Source organism: Peromyscus leucopus, chromosome 8b (genome assembly GCF_004664715.2).
Source record: "Peromyscus leucopus breed LL Stock chromosome 8b, UCI_PerLeu_2.1, whole genome shotgun sequence".
In the NCBI taxonomy this organism is placed as follows: Eukaryota; Metazoa; Chordata; class Mammalia; order Rodentia; family Cricetidae; genus Peromyscus; species Peromyscus leucopus.
The window spans coordinates 88,558,486-88,574,305 of NC_051086.1; the positions used below are offsets into that span (position 1 = coordinate 88,558,486).

Here is a 15,820-nt window from a genome sequence, read left to right on the forward strand (position 1 = left end):
ATGCTGGTGTGTAGGCTCATGCCATGGTGTATGCCTGGCGTGTGTAGGCTCATGCATGTGTATGCTGGTGCATGTAGGCTCATGCATGGTGTATGCCTGCGTGTGTAGGCTCATGCCATGGTGTATGCTGGTGTGTAGGCTCATGGTTTGCTGGTGCATGTAGGCTCATGCCATGGTGTATGCCTGGCGCGTGTAGGCTCTGCATGTGTATGCTGCGTGTGTAGGCTCATGCCATGGTGTATGCTGGTGCATGTAGCTCATCCATGTGTATGCTGTGCATCTCATCCATGTTATCTCGTTTATATGCATGTGTATTGTGCATGTAGCTCATGATGGTGTATGCTGGCGTGTGTGCTCATGCATGGTGTATGCTTTTATATATTGTATGTTGCATGTAGTCATGCATGGTGTAGCCTGCTGTGTAGCTCATGCAGAGTGTATGCTCATTAGTTTCCTGGGGTAGAAGATTATCATGAGATGAATTTATGTAATATATATGTTGTAGATAATGTCTGATGATTTATGAATTGGCCCAGAGTTCTTTGAAATTTTGACATGTGCATGAAAGTTGATGTATTTGAGGAAATTTTCATTTTTAATAACTTTTATATATTGCTATCATAAATGTTCAAGCTTTGAGAGTCTGATGAAAGATTTAATAAACAACCTTAAAAACTAACAGCTGTATCATCTATATCCTAGCTCATCTACCTTTGGTTCTCCTACATTTATTTTATTGGGATATGTGAAATTACCTTAGGAAAGGAAATTCGTCTTTCTTTTACTTAATAACAAGGACTCTGTATCACTGCTTCAGTTCCCTGTAAACTGGAAACGTTACAAAGTTGATACTTTGAACTGAATGTGCTTAGCTGGACTTGTATAGGCCAAGGTGTCTTTATGTCTAGAAGACATTTTGAGTTACAGTTTCTGGGAACTAGGTTTGTGGTTTTTTTGTCAGGACGCTCATGTGATACCATGTTTCTACCTGTGTGTGGGAAGAACACGTGTAGAAGACATGTTCTTATTGATTTGGAGTCCTGATTGTGCTCTTGTCTTTTAGGCATGTGATCGTGAGGACATCTCCTAATCACAAATACATATTTACACTGAGGACTCACCCATCGGTGGTTCCAGGAAGCATTGCATTCAGCCTGCCTCAGGTAACAAATGACAGCACATTTTCTTATAGCCTGAAAGTTGCAGCAGAGTCCATTCATTCTAAGCAAGCATTGCCCTGTAACTGTATTAACTTATACTGAAGAAAAACACCTAGATGTTACATAAAAAGTTTAAAGATACATTCTTCTTTGAAAAAGTGTTTATTTTGTTTTGGGGGAGGGCACACATGCCACAGTGGAGGTCAGAGAAGAACCGGTAGGAGTCACTCTATCATGTGAGTCCTGGGTCTCAAGTTCATGTCATTAGATTTGATGGCCGACACTTGAACCTCCTGAACCTTTTCACAGGCTCTAAAGATATATTCTTAATTATCAATTATTTACAGCAATACCTTTGTATTGTCTTAATTTTTCTTCTAATTAAAAAAAAAAAACATCTCTGAAGTAATATCAGTTAGCTCTTGGAAAAGGTGTGATGTTCTTTTGATGCTGAACCCCAGGGTTACAGAAAATAACACTTTTTTTTTTATAAATCAACATCTAATAATAGAGCTTTTATAAGAATTTATTTAACTTTATTTTATGTGCATTGGTATGAAGGTGTCCGATCTCCTGGAACTGGAGTTACAGACAGTTGTGAGCCTCCGCGTGGGTGCTGGGAATTGAACTCCGTCCTCTGGAGGAGCAGCCAGTGGTCTTAACCGCTGAACCATCATCTCTCCAGCCCCGAACAGAGGTCTTATAATGCTGTAGTGTCAGACCTGGCCTGCAAAGAGTAGTTGTTTAGATTACTACCTAACTTTCTGGGCTTCTCTAGAGCTGGGAAGATGATGTGTGTAACAGTGGGCAGAGTGTGAGGAATCCACAGTCAGGTTTAACTAGCATCATTAAGTGTCAGATAGAAGGTGACATTTTACGGAGGGTATTTTAGGGGATGTGGGGCAGGGGAAGGAATGTGACCCGTGGGAAAGAAGTTGAAAGGGGAGCACTCACCACACATGTTCATGGTGTATCAACATTTTAACCACCTGCCCCAGAATCCACTGGGGTCACACAAGTAGGCAAGCTGTGAGTTTTCAGCCGGAAGTTATTGAGTAAAGATATTGCTAGCAGTCCACGGAGTCTGCTTAATGGGCAAAGGAATTTATTAGAGAAGGGAAACGCACGATACAGAACAGAGGAATTATTGCAGGGTCCTGGAAGGCTGAGGCACAGTCCCACGCTGTTCTTTCTCCTGGTCTGTCTCCAGCATCCAAAACCACGAGGGAGCGTAGAGAGTGCTGTGTACGTGCATCCCAGGTCTTAAGGGTCCTGAGCGGCCACACCCCAGGGGCATGACTTCAAGGTCATAGGCTGGTGGTGCTTCAAGGTCACAGCTAGAACAGCTACCCACTACATCAAGTGCTTTTTCTCAGCAGTCTATGGAATGTTCTCAGTAATAGCTGATTTTAAATCTGTGTCAAGGTAGCCCTTGAATTCCCACCTGCATGCATTCTGTCCTGCCCCTTGCCAGTGTAGTCAAGACTGGGGACTGGCTTTAAGTGCCTGAAAATTTTTTGAGCAGACCGCACAGGGTAATCCTGACCAGATCATGGTTTGAGTCCCAGCTTAAGTTTCAGTGTGGATCATCTGACTAGTTTTAGTTTAATTTCATGAATTAAATTTGTATTTGTGGTATGCTAGCAAGTCATACAAAACTATCGGCAGCCATGCACTTAATACAGAAGAGCTGCCAGAGTGAAGACAGTGAGGTATGGTACGTCGAACAAAGCTTTCCACACCGGCCAGCTTTGCTCTAGAAGGGTACTCCGGGCACACCAGACATGCTGGCACACAGTGGCACACACTAAGAAGGATTCCAAGTTCCAGGCTAGCCTGGGCTATGTAGTGGAACCCTGTCTCAAACATCATCAACAACAATAAAAACCAAATCCCCAAAACAAAAAAGTCGAGCTTCGAAAATTTCTATAAGGTCTCATATACATTCATTTTTGGATTATCTGTTAAAAAAGGAACCACAATTTGGTTAGCTTAAAATAATAGAAATTTTAAACAATATAAAAGTTGTTAAAAATTAAACAAAAGTAGATAAAAATGAAAAAAATATCATTCTCTTGTAGTCCTGAAAGCTAGGAACCTGAAAAGGCATCACGGAGGCAAGCTGCCTCTGAGGGCTCGGGAAGGCTGACAGAGCCCAGACGGTGATGGTGTTGGCAGCCCCTGACTGGCTTCACTTCAGTTTCCACCTCTGTCGTCACAGACGTTCTCCTTGTGTCCCTAGTCACGTTGGATCAGGGCTTATCCTCATGTAGTCTGCAAAGACCCTAATTTTAAATACAGTGGGACCCACAGGTCCTGGGGGCTACAGACTGGCATTTGGGGTGTCGGGTTACAGTTCAGCATGTAACAACACACTGTGTCTGGGCTTTACAGGGCTTCCTGAAATTCATGGCTCTTCATCTTTTCTTTATTTCTCTGATTCTGATTGACTTGATTTTAACTTGTTTTCTTTCTCTCTCATTTTATAGCGAAAATGGGCTGGACTTTCTATTGGGCAGGAAATAGAAGGTAGGTGGTATTTTTTAGTTATCTAAAGCTGGGTTTCCGTATTTTTCTCACAGTTATTGAGATCTATATAGTTACTGATTATTGGGCCTTAGCTGTTCATCCCCTCAGAGTACCCGTGACAGCTGTGCAGACAGAACAACGATGTGCTGCCTGTAACCCTCCCTCTTCCCTCAGTAAAGTGTGTCCTACGATCGCTACAGTTCATCAGCTTTCCACCTGGTTACTAGAGCTAGAGCTGGGGCCCTCGTGCTTATAGGGCAGGCGTTTTACCAGCTGAACTGCCTCCCTGGCCCTGATCATTTTTATCTTTAAAAAAATCTTGCTTTTCCTGTCTTCATTCAATTCATTTGAACTTACTCTCTTGTGAGTTGTTTCATTGCCTTCCTCATACTTCTGTTCTCAGTTTGAGTCTCCTGATTTAGTTGTGAGGAGGCTGGTGGGGCTCAGTGGGTGCTAGCCTCATGTAGTGACTTGCCCTCTATTGCTGCAATAAAGATGACCAAAAGCACTTTGGGGAGGGAAAGGTTTGCTTGGCTTACACGTTGCTGTCACAGTCCACCCTTGGCGGGAGCCAAGGCAAAAAGCCAAGCAGGGCAGGAACCTGGAGGCAAGAACCAGAGCAGAGATCACCGAGGAATACTGCCTACAGGCTTGCTCTCCATGCCTTGCTAAGCTTGCTTTCTTACACAATTCAGGACTGTCTGCCTGGTGGTGGCACTGCCCAGAGTGGGCTGGACCCTCCCACATCAATCATTAGGCAAGAAAATGCCCTATAGATTGGCCTACAGGCCAATCTAATGGAGGCGCTTCCTCACTGAGGTCCCTCCTCCCAGATCACTGTAGTCTATGTCAGGCTAACAACAACTAATTGGTACACCTGGCATGTATGTGTATATGGCCCTGTATTGGATCCCCAGATCTTAAAAGCAAATAGAAGAAAGAAAATCACAGGTTGGAAAGATGGGTTAGTGCTCATGAACACAGGAGGACCAGGAGTTCAGATCCTCAGCACCCACATAAATCTTGGATGGGTGTGGTGGCCTACTTATAATCCCAGCATTTGGGAGGAGGAGACAGTAGAGCGAGCTGGCTAGCTAGACCAGCAGAATCAGTAAGCTCCAAGTATAACAAGATTCTGCCTCAATTAGATAGGGTGGAAATCTATGAAGGTAGGTTTTCACATATATGTGCATGCCTGTCCCCCCCCCCCCGCCGACTGTGCTCAGACCATATACACACATCACACCTACACACACGTGCAGAAACAAATAAAAAACTCGAAAGATTTGTCCAAGGATAGATGATTTAAATTATGATGTGTGTTTTTGTTTTGTTTTCTATTTCATGGATGTTTGGGGGAAGACAATTAAAATGTGGTGTTTTATTATATGTTGTTTTCTTTTTATAGTGATTTTGAAAGCAAGTGTCTTTCTCATGGTTTATGGGTAATATTATTGGTCTAGGAGCATTCTTTTCTGTTACTATGGAGAAGTACAATCTTCACTGTGGATAACTTTTGAGGTGGAAGGGAAAGGTTGGTTGACATGGCCTGTTTCTTTGTTGGTTTTATATGATCCTTAATTTTCTTTTCTAATTACCTTTTTAAAAAAAAAAGATTATATTTGTTTTTATTTTATATATACTGGTGTCTTGCCTGCATGTATGTCTGTGTGAGAATGTCAGACCCTCTGGAGCTGGAGTTACAGACAGCGGTGAGCTGCCATGTGGGGGCTGGGTATTGAACCCAGGTCCTCTGGAAGAGCAGCCAGTGCTCTTATCTTTCCAGCCCCTTTAACTGTCCTTTTTTCTCCACTGCCACATTTCTCAAAGCACCAGCCTTTCTTTATCTGATCCTTCAAAGTAATTGATGTTGGGGCTGAAGAGATGGCTCAGTGGTTAAGAGCACAGACTACTCTTTCAGAGGACCCAGGTTTAGTTCACAGTACCTAAACAGAGGCTCACAACCCTCTGTAATCCCAGTCCCAGGGGAATCTGATGCCCTCTTCTGGCTCCCAAGAGCCCTGTATGCATTGATGCATGGGCATACATAAAGGCAAAATACCTATATGCACATTAAAATTAAAATAAGAAAACATTTGGGCTGGAGAAATGGTTCAGCTGTTAAAGGCTAGGCTCAAAACCAAAATATTTTTTAAAAAAGGAAAAAAGATTGATGTTGCTACCTCTAGTATTACTTACTTTCAAGTAATTTCTCTGTATCTGGAGCTGTAGACTGCCATGTCCCCTGTCTGTCTCTCTGTTTGTCTGTCTGTCCTGAGACAGTCTCACTATATAACCCTTGCTGGCTGGAATTCTCTATGTAGACTAGGCTGGCCTCAAACTCACAGAGATCCTCTTGTTTTTGCCTTCTGAATGCTGGGATTAAAATCATGTACCACCATGCCTAGCTGAATTCCAAATCTTTGCTTTACTGTCACTTGGTGCTGTATTTATCTTTGGGGGGATGTTTTTGCCTGGGTTTTATCTGTGGTCATCCCTCCCACCCTCCTTTTCTGCTCCCCCCTTTCCACAGTGGGAGCTCTGTATACTCATCTCTCTTTTCAAGTAATTCGGTTTTCATGGTGTTCTGTGACTGGGGACTGTGTGGTATGATTGTCCTCCTCATTGCTATCATGGGGCCACTGTTATCTGTCAGCCCAGCACTTTTGAGGATATTCTCAGATTTAGTAGCTTTAAAGTGGATCAAAGAAGATAGCATTTGAGAGAAGTTGGCTAAGTGGTAGCACGCTGGTCATCTCTCTCAGCAGAGTGACAGCAAAGGACTGTGGGAGAATCCCAGTGGGAGTGTTTGCCTAGAAACACAACTTCCTTTTTTCCTGAGATGGAGGGAAGGTAAGCATTTCGGTTACCTTTATTCAGCTCTTTAGTTATTGTGGAATCAATAAGAGAGATGAGAAAAATGGGATGAAAAGAAGGGGCTTAGTTTAGAATTGGATGGAGAGGAATGCAAAGTCAGTGCTTTCCAGACTAGCCTAAAAGGATTGCCTGGAAGGTTTCTTTTTTAAAAACAGTTTCACAGGTTCTTGGGGGATTCATGTGTCTGTTTTTGACAGTCACCTTTAAGTGGTTCTTCTCAGGAGCATTTTGGGAAACACTGACATAAGTGATTCCCTTAACTATCACCTCTTCACCTGAAGCATCACGCCGAGCTGGGAGGAGTTGGCACCAAAGCGAAGTAGGTCAGCGCGTGAAGCCAGGGTTCCCTGTTCAGCAGAAAGAAAGCAAGTACTTGGTGAAATAACAAGGGTGCGTTTGAATGTGGGACCAGCTTCTAGTTTTGTTACATTTATTTGTTGAAATAGAAGTACAAGAATGTTTTTAAATTTAACTTCATAAACACTTATTTTTTGTGTATGTGTGTGTCTACATGACTTTGTGAGTATATGTTCACCTACATGCATGCTAGTGCCTTCAGAGGCCAAGGGCATTGGATGCCCTTGGAACTGGAGTTCCAAGCAATAGTGAACTGCCCTGTGTGGATGCTAGGAACTAAACCCAGGTATTTGCCTTAACCTCTGAGCTGTCTTTCCAGCCCTTAAACTTAATATAATGTTTTATATAATTTCATATTATGATTAATTAACATAATATGAAATTATATATATAACTATATAATTTAAATATATAATTTAATATAATTGTTTCCTGTTTGAAAAGGTATATGTGGTAGTCTGGATGTCAGTGGCCCCCATAGGCTCATGTATTTGAATGCTTGATCCTCAGTTGGTGAACTGTTTGAGAAGGATTAAGAGGTGTGGCCTTGTTGGAGAAGGTGTGTCACTGGGGGCTAGCTTTGAGGTTTTAAAAGCCCATGCCATTCCCAGTTACCTTTCTCTCTGCCTTGTGTTTATGGACCAGGGCGTAAGCTCTGTTATTGCTCCAGTGCCATGCCTGCCTGCCTGCTGCCATGCCCCCTGCCATGATGCCATGGACTCTAACCCAGAACTGTGAGCCCCCAAATAAAATGCTTTCTGTTATAGGTTGTCTTTGCCATGGTGCCCTATCACAGCAATAGAACAGTAACTAAGACAGTAGATTGTAAACTTTGGTGGGCTAAAAATATATTTTATGGCTGACATCATGTTACAAAACAGTTTCCTTCTACCACAAATGGTTTCTTGTCTAGAATCAGATCTTTTTGGTTTTTTTGAGACAGCCCTTGTAGACAGAGATCCAACTCACAGAGATCCACCTGCCTCTGCCTCAAGTGATGCCATTAAAGGTGTATGCCCCCCCCCCACCTGAGAGTCAGCTCTTTAGAGAGGTGAATCAGGGAGACTATGTGGGTCAAACAGTAAGTCAAGTGATTGATCCAGACTAAGGCAGGTGGGCAGCTGTGTGAAGCATGGACTGGGGTTTGGCTGATGTGAATGGTGTGGTTCTAAAGGTAGGAACTGCTCGTCAGTGTCAGTGGTGATTCAGGTGTGCTTTGGAGAAAGGTGATTCAGGGGTTCTGAGGTGGGAGTCCTGGCTGTGAGACTTTATAGGTAAATCAGTCATTTTAGTGTGAGAGTGTTTTCTGGAAGGATCACCTAATGTGTCTTCTTTCTGTCTGACAGTGTCATATTTTATCAAATGTAATTCAACTTCCCTGAACCTGGAGTTACAAACAACTGTGGGACAGCATGTGCAGGTTCTCTGCAAGAGCAGTCAGTACTCTGAACTGCTGGACCATCTCTCCAGCATTTGTAAAAGTCACTTTGATTAGTACAATCTTTTTGAAAAATTCAGCACCTTCTCTTTGAAAACCTTCAGACACCTGAGTCTTTGGGACTGGCCATGGTGCTGACCTCCTAGGACACTGTCCGTGGTGCTGACCATAGCTTTGGGAAATGAAGCAGCTTGGTTTTTGCTATATAAGAAGGAACATGACCTTAAATTAAAATGTTTAGTAATTACAGTTTAGTGATGACATTTAATATACATATTCATATTTTTCAAGTTAAAGATAGTGCATATATGTATTTTAGAGACTATCTTTATTAAATTAGATCAAGTTTTATTCTAATAAAATTGCTATACAGTGTTCCACGTTATGAGTTTACTGCATCTTGTTCCTTGTTCTCCTACTGATCAGTGTTTCTCAGTGTTTGGCCATTGCACATCATGCTGTAGCTGAGTCTCCCTATAGATCTCTCTGTGGACAAATGTTCAAGAGTGCCCGGGACAGATGCCTCTAATGGAATTACCGACTTGTTTATTTTCACAATGTTTCAAACTACAAGTATTTTACTATATAGGAAGCAGTGAATCTCTCTTGGTTATAAAAGTCACTCAACATATAACTATGACTTACAATTGCTACAAAATGTGACAAGGGAACAACACATCAGAACTCGAGGCAGGAGAGTATTCTAAAACTTTGGGCTGAAACTTGAATTTATTCTTCCATCTTTAGTACATTTTCCAGCCCTTACTGGGGCTCTGTTATTTTGTTTATAAAATATTTAAAATATATTTGCTCCCATTTAAGATGTCAAGCCAAAGTATAAAAATGTAATTACACAAGCAATTTCATTCAAAGAATTACAGAAAGTCTTTGTTCACAACTGGAGTGGCTGTAATCTATGAAGTGAATTTAGCCTAGAATTGGAGTTTACTAATTGTTAAAACTTACCCAATCCAGTCTTCTTGGTGACAGCTGTGACAGCTGAAGGCACAGAGACATTAAATGATTTATTTAGATTCCAGTTGGATCTGTCCATACACAGACTCAGAATTCTTTTGGAGAGAACGTCTTCATGAACCACTGACGTCTTAGTGTCGGGTGTTTAGTAACCATGAGTCATTTCAAAGTCTTACAGTGACTCTGTTTCACTCCTTACTATTGGACCAGAGTAACTCATAAATGAACAACACCTTTTGTCCAAAATTAATGTTAAAATCCATTTTTTGCATTTTTTTTCTTCAAGACAGGGTTTCTCTGTGTAGCCTTAACTGTCCTGGAACTTCCTCTGTAGATCAGCTTGGCCTCAAACTCACAGAGATTCGCCTGCCTCTGCCTCCCGAATTCTGGGGATAAAGGTGTATACCACCACCACTGCCTGGCTTTATTTTTTGTATGTTTTTAAGATTTATTTTTTGAGACAAGAGATATGGCTCAGCAGTTAAGAGAATTCATTGCTCTTGCAGAGGACCTGTATGTGGTTCCCAGGACCCACTTCAGCCTGCTCACAACTGTCTATAAGTCAAGCTCCAGGATCTGACACCTCCGGCCTCTGAGGGCACTGACATGCACACACATACACTATACACGTAATAGAGAAATCTTAAAGAGTGTATCTTTCTTCTTTGGCATTTTCATACATGTATATAATAAAGTTTAGTCATTCTTGCCCTCGCATTATCCTTTCATGCCTCTCTTCATTGAAACCATTCTCCCCAGCAAGTCTTCTACCTTCGTTCTGGGGGGTGTGTGTGTGTGCGCGTGCGCACCTGAGTTTGTTTAGGATTGTTTGCATGAGCATGGGTGGGAGGTTTGTTCCTGGAGCATGGACAACTTACCCATGGCTACACCATGGAGCAAAGTGACATTTCTTCCCCAGCTCTCATGAACTGTCGGAGTTCCTCCAAGAAGGGTGGGGACCCTGCGAACCCTTCCCTCTTCCATGATGAAAGGTTCAAGGGCCCAAGCTTATGTAGGTCTGTGTGGATAACAGATAATGGTGTGCTCATGAGTTCAAAAGCCATGTCATGTCCAGAAGATGCCTTTTAAAACAAAACAAAACATTTCCTTACTTAATATTTGTACAAGTGTTTGTCATGGTGTGCATTTGGCAGTCAGAGGAGAACTAGTGTGGTTCAGTTCTTTTCTCCCACCCTGTGGGTTCTAAGGATTGCACTCAGGTTGCCAGGCCTAGCTGTGAGGATTTTTGCCTCCTGAACTCCCTTGCTAGCCCAGAAGTTCTTTTGCAGTGTACCTCCACGTCCTCTGGCTCTTTTATTCTTTCCACCCCATCTTCTGGGAAAAAAATCCAAAAAAAAAAATTACTTAAAGATTTTTTAATGTTTATGTGTATGTGTCAGTGTGTGGGTGTGTACATAAATGAAAGAGAAGATGCCGGTGTCCAGACCATTGGATCCCCTGTAGCTGGATTTACAGAGTTGTGAGTCATCTGATATGGGTGTTGGGAATTGAACTCAAAGCAGATTGCTTAGCAGCCTAGTCCCCCCTCCAGCCCCTTTATCACCTGTTATGAGCACTGTAGAAACAAATATTTGGCAGGACTGGGGCAGGGAGCTAGTCAATTGCAAGGCTGCTTAAAGGCCTTTTCTTGGAATTTTGGTCTGTGGACTAGAGTGCTGTATGTCTTTTATGTATAAATTTCAGTCACAACTTCTTTTTTAAAATAATTTTTAAGATTTATTTAATGTATATGGTGTTCTGTCTGCATGTACACCACCTGCATGCTAGGAGAAGGCATCAGATCCCATTGTAGATGGCTATGAGCCGCCATGTGGTTGCTGGGAATTGAACTCAGGACCTCTGGAAGAGCTGCCAGTGCTCTTAACCCTCTGAGCCGTGTCTCCAGCTCCAGTCATAATTTCTTAATGGGTTTCTTTGAAATGCAAGGAGAACTTAGACCATTTGAAACATGTGGGAGAAAATGTTTAAATACTTCTAGATTTTAAAAAGTTATTTATTTGTTTGTTTGTTTGATATGTATGGATGTTTACTTGCATGTATGTCTGTATGCTATGTGTGTGTCTTATATTTGTGAAGGCCAGAAGAAGGCATCAGATCTCTTGAAATTGGAATTACAAATGGTTGTGAGTTAACATGTGGATGCTGGGAATTGAACCTGGGTCTTCTGGAAGAGCATAAGTGTTCTTAGTCACTGAGCTATCACTCCAGTCCCTCTATTGGATTTTGTCTATATTTCATCCATAATCTTTTCTAATTTTCTTGCTCATGCCTAGCTGATTTTTCTTTTTAAAGAGCAAACTAAAAGTGTTTCCCACTATTTTATAACATCAATTGTAGTGTTCATCCCACTGATTGAGAATAAGACCACTACCACAGTTTAAAGCCAAATTTAAACAAGCTTTAATTAAATACTGACCAGGTGGATGGGCTGTGGCCAGGTCCATATCCAGGTTCCTGGGAAATGGCCCAGAATCAAGTATGGCAAGGGTTTAAGAAGGAAAACCCAGCCAGGCTTTAATCCACACTTTTAATCCCAGCACTCGGGAGGCAGAGCCAGGTGGATCTCTGTGTGTTTGAGGCCAGCCTGGTCTACAGAGTGAGATCCAGGACAGACACCAAAACTACACTAAGAAGCCCTGTCTCAAAAAACCAGAAAAAAATAAAAAGAAGGAAAACCCATAATTCATTGCATTTCCCATCCGGTCCAATCAGGGGCATGCATATATCCTGATGTATTTCCTGTCTATGTCTCTCCCACCCATGTATGATCAAGCATATCCAGTGCAGATGAGTCAAATAAACTCGTTTAGGGGATTGAAAACATGTGGCTCATTGTTGTAGTTTGAATGTAATTGGTTCCCATATTCCCATAATCTCATAGGGAGTGGCACTCACTATTAGGAGGTGTGGATTTGTTAGAGTGGGTGTGACCTTGTTAGAGGAAGTATGTCACTGTAGGGGGTGAGAGTTGAGGGTTCATGTACTCAGGATACTGCCAAGTGAGTCAGTTGACTTCCCATTGCCTGCAAGATTTAGGACACTCAGCTATTACTCCAGCACTATGCCTGCCTACATGCTGCCATGCTCCCTGCCATGATGGACTGAACCTCTGAGCTGTAAACAAGCCCCCTCAAATGTTTCCTTTATAAGAGTTGCTGTGGTCATGGTGTTTCTTCACAGCCATAGTAAACTCTAACTAAGACACTTGTTATCTCCCATAAACAATGATCTCCAGCATTTCAGGAACTATCTGTCCTTGGGCAGGGGGCTTGCAGATCAGAGGCCTTTTTTTGTTTCATGGATCTCTCTGGCATAGCAATTAAAACTTAAAATGTAACTTTGGCTCTCACGTTCCCTCCTTGAGTTGTATCCTGAATTAAATCCTTGACTCTGTGATGGGTACCTGTTTATATTGGGATCTAATAAACATCAGCTTAATGGTACTCAGACAGGAATTATTATTTAGTTAAGGCTGTGGTGTAAGAGCCAACAGCAATTAGCAGAACCAGATGTGCCAAAGGCCCTGTGATGGTTGACATCAGAGTTACTATCTAGAAGGGACCTGGAAATGAAAATGGGGACCAGTTATTTACTTCATCTCAGGTCCCCATTTTTGCAATGATTTTTTTGAATACAGCCAGATTATTTCTAATTATTCCTGAGTAGTTTATATAGAAACAACAATTTTCTCTTAAAGCTATTTAATAACCTCTTTGTTTTACATAGAGCAGGTTGAGTGCCCTATCCTATTGTAGAACTATTTCAGCTAACGAGTCTACCTGTAGATAGATCTGGGTCTATTTGGTTTCAACAGGTACCTTTCTTGGTATGCCAGTAGGCATTATAGGGAGCTATAGTCCCCTATGTCAGGGAGTTTCCGTTTGATCTAACATCCCAGCCTGTTTGGGGATAAAGGACAGTGTACTCTCTTTTGTAACTACTTCCTGCTGAAACTAGAACATTGTTGTCAGGGCCCAGGAAGCTGGAATGCTAGTCAAAGGCCAGGAGGGAATTCAGGCAATGGGACATTCATCAGAAACATCTGGTTCGCTGACCCAACTGAAGAGACAGGGAGCATCCACATAGGCTGGACTAGTCCACATCAGCTTTCAGCAAGTTCAGGGCTTGTGGTCATTTGGAGTGTGTTGTAGTCAGCAGCTGATGCTTAGATGTCTGTCAGCCAAGTGGAAATCTGCTGAGACTAGTGACAGAAGTTAAAATTTAGGAAATTAAAGGAAAATCTTACATTTGGAACTTTCAGGCCCATAGTTCTAGTATAGAGAAAGGGGAGGAGCCCCAAGACCAGGAAAGAGAGAAAGAGAGAATAGACAGGTGGGAGAATTTAGGCTGTACTTCTCTGGAGTCCTTTTGACCTGTGAATCCAAGTCTTATGACGTTCTCGATTCTCTGAACCTTACATGAATTTTTTTTTTTTAGTTTACAAAAAGACATAAAAGTTTTAGATATATTAGCATTACCAATACTTAAATCCATATTGTAGAAAAAGCAGGTAACCGGTGTCTATAAACACCAGGAGTAGACTCACACCTTTGAGTCCTAGCCATAGCTATAGATTTGGGTAAAAAAGCACAAACATTTTCCCTCTGTCTAGAGAGCTAGATATAGATTGGACAGAGATGTCTTTGGCCTGATGAGCAGCATCTTTAAGTCTATATTTAGAAAACAACAAAAGGAAATTTAAAATCTTGAGCTTGTCACTGAACAGTAAGTAGTCAGTGCTCTACCAACTTATCTGAACTCCACTGATCCAGTTTAAAACTGAACTTTTGAAATCTTAGTGTAACAACAGCATAGAGGGGAAAGAATTCTGAAATATTTCCCATTTTCATATACCTTAAATCATTTACTTACACCTTTACAACTTGCAATTATACATCTCAAATCACTTTCTGAGACCCTCAAAACTTACTTAAACTTTTACATCCTCAGACCTTCATATATCTTAGATCCTCAGAACTTACATAGACTTTAATATTTTTTCTTTCCTTCTAATCATTTACCAGAGACATAAGCAGTTATTACTGAGAACAGTCATTGCAGATCATGTTTCTTTAGTGGAAAGTTATACCTGAAACATGTTTATCCTTTAATATGAAGCCTGTTAGCAAGGCAAACCTGTCTACCTTTTCTCCACAGGAGACCTAGTAGCTCTAGAAAAAGCAAGGCTTGATTTTTACATATGAAATAAGATAACAAGGTGGCTGCAGCCTGGGGTAAGAGCCTGGTTGTCTGCTGCTGCTAAGCTGACAAAGCTATAGTTAGTCTAGCCATCACTACTATCAAAGATCTGAGAAGGATAAATTATAGCATGAAGTGTAATCCAAATGGCCTATGTATTGATTAAAATGGCAGAGACTAGTCCATTACCTAGGTAGCCATCCCAGGCCCCTGTGGTCTCCATGGCATTGGGGGCAGAGGTACCAGGACAGTATCACTCTTCAGCTTCCAGGTCCAGAAGGTGAAAGGCTTTTCTGTGGAGGAGGAACATGGGAGAGACTAACCTTACTTTGTCTAGGCAAAGTGAGGCAATCAACTCTTCAGTGCCCTGCTTGTCCACAGTTTGGGCCAGGTCCTGGGAACAGATGCTGCATTGGGGCAGTTTTGCCCAATGGTTACTATTACCACAGTCCAGGCAGAGATGTCATGGTGGGTGCCCCATCATCTTCTTTGGAGACTTTGAGGTTACTGCTAGGATCTGGAAACCTCTGTCATAGTAAGCTTTTTCCATTAAATATTTTAAAAGCCATATTCATCAGATCTTTAACAAGTTTGAGGACTATTATCTATTAAGTATATCTGAGCTAACCTAGGCTTAACCTTGAAAACATATCTAACATGACTACAAATTTGATTATTATAGATGACTAACTACTAAACTGTATTTCTTAATTATACTTTATATTTTTAAATGAGCCGCATAGGGACAATACCTTAAATAATAGTAGACATATATATATATATATATATATATATATATATATATATATCTCACAACAAAAATAATCTTCAATTTGTATCAATATACAAAAATCCATACCAATATGGAATGTTTGAGACTAGTAGTTGTTCTTTTAGTTTAAAAGTAGATTTAATAATCTACTCTTTTATCCTATCATTTTTATTTTTGAAGTAGATTCAATAATCTACCCTTTCCTTTTTTTTGTTTTTTTGTTTTTTTGTTTTTTCCAGACAGGGTTTCTCTGTGTAGTTTTGCGCTTTTCCTGGAACTCACTTGGTAGCCCAGGCTGGCCTTGAACTCACAGAGATCCGCCTAGCTCTGCCTCCCGAGTGCTGGGATTAAAGGTGTGCGCCACCACCGCCCGGCATACCCTTTCCTAATATCCCACTTTTTTTTTTTTTTAAAGATCCCTGAATCTAAGCTTCTTTGTCTAGTTTCCTCCCTGACTATGATCAATAACGACTTGCAACCAAACCCCCCTAA

At 41.5% G+C, this 15,820-nt stretch overlaps 1 protein-coding gene across 2 annotated transcripts in view; it reads left to right on the forward strand.

Moving 5' to 3' along the window:
• Nsf (N-ethylmaleimide sensitive factor, vesicle fusing ATPase) overlaps positions 1-15,820 on the forward strand; it is a 145,288-nt gene that overhangs the window by 25,849 nt on the left and 103,619 nt on the right. For both annotated transcript variants that reach the window (XM_028882667.2, XM_028882668.2), the window contains exons 3-4: positions 1,064-1,163; positions 3,650-3,689. In XM_028882667.2, the coding sequence (XP_028738500.1) occupies positions 1,064-1,163; positions 3,650-3,689 (140 nt within the window). The remainder of the gene's footprint in view (positions 1-1,063; positions 1,164-3,649; positions 3,690-15,820) is intronic.